The sequence below is a fragment of the Penaeus monodon genome, chromosome 38, assembly GCF_015228065.2.
Source record: "Penaeus monodon isolate SGIC_2016 chromosome 38, NSTDA_Pmon_1, whole genome shotgun sequence".
NCBI lineage: Eukaryota > Metazoa > Arthropoda > Malacostraca > Decapoda > Penaeidae > Penaeus > Penaeus monodon.
This window is the reverse complement of record NC_051423.1, coordinates 9,383,602-9,392,005: the sequence shown is the minus strand read 5'-3', so window position 1 is coordinate 9,392,005 and position 8,404 is coordinate 9,383,602. Positions and strand designations below refer to the sequence as shown.

The 8,404-nt window shown below is 36.0% G+C and overlaps 1 protein-coding gene across 1 annotated transcript in view; it reads left to right on the top strand.

Moving 5' to 3' along the window:
- The window catches only part of LOC119596595 (eukaryotic translation initiation factor 6-like), an 8,079-nt gene extending 1,397 nt beyond the window's left edge, over nt 1-6,682 (top strand). Inside the window, exons 3-6 of the mRNA XM_037945915.1 lie at nt 396-571; nt 2,904-3,080; nt 4,569-4,750; nt 6,003-6,682. Coding sequence (XP_037801843.1) covers nt 396-571; nt 2,904-3,080; nt 4,569-4,750; nt 6,003-6,012 — 545 coding nt within the window. The 3' untranslated portion in view covers nt 6,013-6,682. The remainder of the gene's footprint in view (nt 1-395; nt 572-2,903; nt 3,081-4,568; nt 4,751-6,002) is intronic.
- Nucleotides 6,683-8,404: the final 1,722 nt, after the last annotated feature.

Below are 8,404 nucleotides of genomic sequence, written 5' to 3'. Positions count from 1 at the left end.
ATTTACCAATGTGCTCGAGTGAAGTAACTTGGACTTTGGGAATATCCAAATTAGAATTTTACTGAAATAGTTGTCTATTAAACTAGAATAAAGAGTATTTGTTTCCAATCCTGTGTATACATGAAACTGAACTTTGCTGTCCTTATTGCACTGATACAAATATACAACTTCTGCTTCTACCCAAAACAAAAAAATACATTTCTCAAACTTAAGGTTGAAAGATTTTTTTTTTTTTTTTTTTACAGATATCTATTAGGATAGATTTTTTAGTTTGATTCCCTTTTTTTCCATTATGACAACATTCTATGATTCAGAATAGTTCATAAATATTACATTCCAGTGACATATATATGCTTTTCTTTTAGATCATTAAAGCTAATACATCTAATTTGCAGGTAACCGCCATGGGCTTCTTGTACCAAACAGCACAACTGACCAGGAATTGCAACACATCCGCGATCACCTTCCAGATAAAGTGAAGGTCCAGCGTGTCGAAGAGAGATTATCTGCACTGGGAAATGTGGTTGTTTGCAATGATTATGTTGCTCTTGTTCATCCAGACATAGATAGGGTAAGTTTCAAGAGATAATTTTGCTGCGGGTATTATTATGCTTAATTTTTACAGTCATTCATCTTCACTGTTATCCTTATCATCATCAGTTTTTTCTTCATCTTCACCATCTTTATTGTCATCATTATTGTCATTTTCACATTCATATTCATATTATTCTTCACAAAATGTAATTAATCTATATCCATAATACAAGTGCCTTGTGGCCTACATGTGGACCATATCCAGGCAATAGGCTTACTTGAGTGGTGACTCTCCCAGATGTGTGACATGTAGACCTGGCCCACATGATCACTTGTGTGCAGATTCCTTGCCACTTTGCAATGTTATTATTTTTTATATTTTTGTAATCATTTTTTTGTAACGCAACCTGTGCTGCCACTCATAGCAGGCAGGAATAGAATCCTGAGCATGGAAATAGTGTTCTCCCAGGAGCCAGCAATTGCTCATGGATGGAACTTCCCAACTTAGTTTATTGGTGGAAGTCATGCAAGAGCCCACGAAGTCTAGTCATCCTCCAAGGTCGTTGTGCATGTCACCCTGGCCCTCAGCGGAATTTTTCATGATGGTACATTCTCGTCATCTGGCCCACAGCCAATTTTTTTTCATGATATGATCATCATGTCACCCAGATCTAATGAATTAAAATGTCCAAATGTTTGCCACTAGTGTCATGTTGACCACAGCTCCATTAGTAATAATCTGGTAAGATGGGAGTTTATGATAAGATATTATCAATAAGAACCTGCCTAATTTCTGCCATGCCAAGTAAACATGCTGTGTGAAGAATGGCTTGGCATTACTCCTTTATCAGATTTCCTCAACATTATTAGCTATCCATGACATTTCACAGCATTTAAAGTAGATTTGTATATGTATAGGATGTAGCCAGTATTTTTACAGGGAAATATTCCTTTTTGAGGAGGACTTTGTTTTTCTAAATACTTTCTTCTCTTTTTCTTTTCTTTTCTTTTCTTTTCTTTATTTTCATTGTCTTCTGCTATCCCATTTTTTGTAGCTTAGTGTATCAAGAAACATGAATACTCTTTTTTCTAGTTTAATATTTTACACAGATTAACTAATTTGCCTCAGTTTTGTGTAATTTCCACTGCATTTTTGTGTGAATTTTGTTGCATACATAATGGCTCCAAATATGCTCAGCCACCAAGGAGTCAGTAGGCCTAGTGACCATGACTGATTTCCCCATTCTATGAATTTGCGGGAAAATGTTTTTTTCTCTAACACTATTATCCCCTAGAATCTGGATGATGTGACCATCATGTCTTGAAAAAAAATTTGGTTTGAATGGCAAGGGACATGAACATGCCTTCATGGGAAAATTTGGGTGTGGGCTGGGGTGATGTGAACTTGCCGTTGTGAGCATTTTGGCGGAAGGCCAGGTGACGGAAATGACTTGCCATGAATGCACAAAGTTCTTGGAGGGTGATTAGACGCATATGCCATTAAGGAAAGGGGTATTGCATTATTTTCAACAATAAACAAGTGTGGAATGTACAGTCCAAGAGCCATGACAGGAAGAGCACCTTCTCCAGGGAGGAAACTATTTCCATGTTGAGGATCACATTCCTGGTCGCCATTACCTGTGATGCAGGTTGTATTACGGAAAATACCTAGAGCGGTGGTTCTTAACATTTTAACCCCCCCTCTCCCTCCCTTTAGGAATTTGTCCTTCCATCCATTACACTGTATATAAAATTCCCTCCCAGATCTTAAAGAAAATTATAAGTACATTTTGTTATTCTTATTAATGAGTATGAATTAGTGGCATTATAATTAAACTTTCCATTATGTGACCATGCTCTTGTTAAGAAAATAACAAAGATAATTGGAGAAATTACTGCCTTTTTTTCCAAGGGCTCACACTCCCTTTGGAAAATACTGAAGCCCCCCCTAGTGGGGCATCCCCCCCAGGTTAAGAACCACTGATCTAGATATTTCATATTTAGTCTTTTTAAGGAAAATCATCTATTACCATCTTGATAAGGCAAATCAGATTACAAATATGGGCGTTGGAAAAGACAAAAAAGTTAAAAATGCATATGCTGCTGATTTTATTCTGGTATTATAATATGGATATGTACATTTACCTTTCTTGATTTTGAGTGTATAATTTTTCTGCAAAGGTATTTTCATTATCAATATTATGTATCTATATATCTGTCTGTCTTTCTATCTATCTATTTATCTATGTATATTATGTATTATATATTTGCTTATTTATTTATATGTATATATATATTTTTTTATTATTATTATTATTATTATTATTTTTTTTTTTTGTGTGTGTGTCTTATAACTTTCTACTTCACAGGAAACTGAAGAGACAATTCACGATGTCCTCAAAGTAGAGGTGTTCCGTCACACAATTGCCAACAATGTCCTCGTGGGCACATATTCAGTCATTTCCAACCAGGGAGGGATTGTCCACCCAGCTACACCTACCCAGGAGCTAGATGAATTATCTATGCTGCTACAGGTTCCCCTAGTGGTTAGTATGAAGACCTTTTTGTCTACCAGGATTTGATAAGAGTTTATTATTATTTGAATTTTTTTTTATATAATCATTTACTATTACTATATTTTTATTTATTTTTATGATTGTGAAAATGTTTACATGTATGTATAATGTATGAATGTATGTATATATGTTCATTTACAAGTACGTATAATGTATGAATGTATGTATATATGTTCATAATTTTTTTTATCAACTATATGTTTATTTAACTTTATTTTAAGAATATTTTTGTTCCAAGAAGTACCCTTGAACAAAGATGAGATGAGACTGTGGTCTCATCTCATCTTTGTTCAAGGGTACTTCTCCCCGTCAGAAGAGCCAAAAATATGATATTTGGGCCTTTTGAGGTACATGGACTTCTGGCCTCTCAGAATGTCCTCAAAACTTGTCAAATCCTCCCTTTGGAAAATATTTTGAACATATCAGATTTACCCCCCAAATGGTGAATTTTCAAAGTTCATTTAAGTAAAATGCTTGTAATGATAGTAAACTAATGCAAGTTGATTCATGAGACCAATAAGTTCAAATGTATTTACCTGAAGGTGTGGGAAGGGGCTGAACCTTGTTATTTACTTATTTATTTGTTTATTAATTAATTTATCTTGTTTGTATTTTTTTTCCAAGAAATAAAAATGGCTTGTGTGGTTTCCTCAGATTGACTTTTATGTGCTTTTTGCATATTTTGTAGTTTTTAGTCTTGATAAAATTCCCATGGGGTTGCTAACCCACCCATATTCTTTTGTTGGATGTTTGGCCTTCCTCGTATAGTAATTTTTCATGTCTTCCGTGAAAAAATAAAGCTTGGTGCACATTGTCATATTGTAAGAAAGTAAATCGAAATCTGGAAGTTCTACTTTTCTGCACTGCATTGAAGATAGGTTTTTGAATGTTCTGTAAGAGTTTGAAGGAAAAAATGTACATTTCTTTAGAAAATATGAGAAAAATGTTTTAACAATTTGTTCAAGAACCCTGACTTGTACTAGTTTTTTGCATAGGTTATAACAGGGTGTGTGTTTTAAAGAAAATAAGCTATATCTCCATTGTTAAAAAAGTACGGCCCACTCTACTGCTGGCTTGCACATATGGTGGGAAGAGAAGATAAACTGCATTGGTCATTACTTAAAAAAAAGAAATTATTTTAAAAGAAGATTCTCTCACACTTAGGTCTATTGACTCTTTAGTACTCTTCAGTTTAATTATGTTCCTTAGTAAATTTTAAATTAGAAAATAAAACTTTAGGAAATTAAAAGTGTTAGGTTACATATTTTGAATTTTTTATATTTTATTTTCAAAAACATTGATATTGATCTTCCATTGTTATGTTATGAACATCATTGAGTTTCATTACATTCTTTATACAAGATAAAACATTATGAGTACTTTTTGTGACTGAAGCAGTAGCAGTAGATATCTGACTTGTATTAACTTCATTGAAATAAGAGTGTCACTATTTATCAGGCAGGTACAGTAAACCGAGGCAGTAATTCCATTGCTGCTGGTCTGGCTGTCAATGATTGGGCAGCCTTTGCTGGGATGGACACAACAGCTACAGAACTGAATGTAATTGAGAGCATATTCAAGATCAATGATGCCTCTCAAGCAGCTATATCGACTAACATGAGAAATGCACTTATTGACAGGTTTGTTGCTTTACTGTTGGTAGTCTAATGAATTCAGATCCAGCTGTATAGGAGGTTATTTTCTGTTTTTGTGGTTTAATGGTCAGTATGCATGAGATTTTAATTTTGTTAGTATTGTAGAGTACGGAGTTACATTATTTCTGATATGAAAATTACTTCAGGTAATTTAAATTTATATAGATGCTTCTCAATTTAAGATATGGTTATGTCCTAATAACTGATCATTAGTTTAGAGTATCAAGTTAATCCCTTGTTCATTGGTGGCATCTATCATGATGCCATGGCGGTGTAGCACTGATGCCGTGGGTGGCATCCTTACAGATGCTGCCTATACGGATATACTCGTTTGGTGAACCGCAAGGCCGCCGAAAAAAAACGCACACATTGGGTTAAGAATGTTTAATACACCTAGACCACTGAACATCAAAGCCTAGCCTAGCCTACCTTGAATGTGCTCAGAACACTTTCATTAGCTAATGAGTTGGCAAAATTATTAAAAATATAAGTAGTATTTAGTGAATATCTTATATAATTTGATACACAAAATACAGTATCCCAAAGAAACTGGCAACAGTACACTTGAAATTTGATTGCTTACCCCATTGATAGCATGGCTTACTAGTATCTGCAGCTTGCAGCTGCTACCCAGTATCATAAAAGAGTATTGCACTGCATACCACCAACTCAAGCAATGATCAAATTTCAATTAAGTTTCTACTTAATGTATTGCACTTAAACCATTGTCAGAATGAAAAATCATGAGTTGAACCACCATAAATTAGGAATCATCAGAATAAATACCTTTATCTTTGTATGTTCTTAACCTGTTGATGCCAAAACTGTATGTATACAAGCACTGTTTACTCTAGTTCTAATAATTTTGTTTGCACATGGATGGCTCCAAATGGTTTAGTTGATATAGAGTCAAATACTAGGCCTACCTGAACATACCCTACCTATTTCTTGAAATTTTGGAACAATTTATTTCTGTTTTCAGTCCTGTTATTAGTGTTAAAATATAATAATCATGTGGACTTGGTGACGTGACTAAATGTTTATGAAGTCTTCTATTTGTTGCAGGTGGCATCAAACAAAACTATAGTGAACAGTACATGTATCTGACACCAATGGATTAATGGTTAAATATACTTCCATGAAATAGTTTTGAGTTACAGTAGTTTGGCAAAGACAAGGTTAGGATAAGTGAAGAAAGCATTTGTCTAATTTGTCCTTTTTTGTCTTTTCATTTCAGTATGACATAAAGTGGGGGAAACCAGCCTTCAGTGACAAAATGTTGATGAAGCATTTTGTTGATAAAAGATGATGGTATATGACATATGTTGTTTGTAATCTAATATCAGTGTAAAGCTTTATATTAAGTTAAAGAAAAGGAGAAAGAGGATAAAGGGTTTGAGTATGATTGTTTCAAGGATTTGAATGGAATCTATGAATACACCTTCCATCAGTAATGCCAACAAGAACAAGATGCATTATATATTAACCCAATGATGCCAAGTGGTTTCACAATACGAAAGCCCTCTCTCCCGGGTTATATTCATAGTAGCCTGGATCCCGCTGCCAGGGGATGGTGTCATCACCATAGTGTGCGTGGCATGGCTATACATGCCCCCAGAAAATGTGACTGCCGCACCATGTCATGTATGCACATGCCACCCGGAATATAGTCCAGGCATACCATGACCTGTACATACATGCCACCTGGCGGCAATGAGTTAATTTTTGGGCTCATATATATAAAGGTTATAGAGTGATAGAGAATGAATGTATCACTGTATTGGAGTCTTATGAACACATAGTAATCTATCATTAACCTGAAGTATTTACTGTATACCCATTAGGCATATTGCCTTAAAGTAATTTGTTCCACTTGCTATGTATTATGGCATTAAATATACCATATGATGATAAGTATTTTATTTTTTATTTCTCTTTTTGTATAGTTTAAGTTGTGACAATACAAAATATCAGAATTAACTTTAAAAATTTTATATTGGACAAGATCTGTTTATTCATATTTTGTGAAACTGAATCGGTATATAGGACTGGAATAAATACATAGTAAAAGAGAAACTACTTTATTATATTTTGATAGAAGTGGCTAATGTTTAAAAACAAAGATCCCTCCCCAAGCCCATGCCACCCCCACCCATGTTGCTATGAGGAGGCGGGTAGGCTTAGGAGACGGAGACTTGGACCAATGCTAGAAATCACCACTGCCTGAGACCTCAGCCTTCAACTCATCTAATTTTGCATGGTCTTTTTCCCTCCCTTGCTTGTTGTTGCTGTGGGGGGGCTTAGGAGACAGAGACTGGGGCCCAGTTTAAGGGATCACCCCTACCTTGGACCTCAGCCCCCAACTCAAAATTTTGCATGGTCTTTTCTTCTCCCCCTTACCTTTCCTTCTCTTTTTCATCATCCCCTTCTGTCCTTTTCCTAAGGTGTAAGAGCTGTGCTGACAGGATGAAAGGCTGGCATTTAACACTCTCATTTTTACTATACAAAAAAAAAATACAACAAACCTACGATTTCAACTCCATGATGCACCCCACTACTTATTTTATTCAGACTATAAAGCGAATAATGATCAACTATGGAGTCTATATAACAACAAAAATATCCTTCAGTCTTGATTTATAAGGAAATATGGCAAGTAGAGACTTTAGAAAATAATAACTGAAAATACAACATATCCTCGTAGTATTAAGAAGAAACGGCAAGGGATGCTGGTATTTAGCATGAGCGGTCGCTCAAGCTAGGGCGACGATATGAGCCCCCTGCAACGGGGCCCGGGCCACTATGAATACTACCCATCGGGAAAGGGTTAATTGCCTAGCCCTTACCCCTCGTGGGGACCCTGATGGGTAAACTGTTTACTCTCCCCATATATTTCAAGCTTGGCATGGCCATGAAGATTTTTTACCCTTATTAGGGGTATTAAAGCTTGCCCCTTCATCAGCTAGCCTATCTGAATTTGATTTCATTGGTTCCTGACCCCTACCTCAGGCTCTGACCACCAATTCTAATACCCCCTCCTCAATGTTTGCTGTCAACTGTTTCCATTCCAAATTATTCACCCAGATCATTAACCCATAATTGACGGGTAGCATTCATAGTGGCCTGGGCCTCGCTGCCGGGGGCTTATATCGTCGCCCGAGCATGCGCGACCACTCATGCCAAATACCAGCATCCCATGCCGTTTCTTCGTAATACTACGAAGATATGTTGTATTTTCAATTTTCATTATTTTTTACAGTCTCTACTTGCCAAACTTCCTGATAAATCGAGACTGAAGGGTATTTTTGTTGTTATATAGACTCCATAGTTGATCATTATTCGGTCTATAGTCCGAAGAAAATAAGCAGTGTGTGGCATCATGGAGTTGAAATTGTCGGTTTGTTGCATTTTTTTTGTTTGTTGCATGGTAAAAATGAGAAAGTGTTAGAACCGACTTAATCACACTTTCACTGGCAAAAAAATAATCTTGCCGTGATTGTAACAAATAAAAACTCATGGCATGTCCATGCATACTCTATGGCATGTGCGTACGTGCCCCCGGCAGATGGTCCCGCCATGCCATGGCATGTACGTACATGCCACCCGTCGGCAATGGGTTAATCAACCCTCAGACTACAC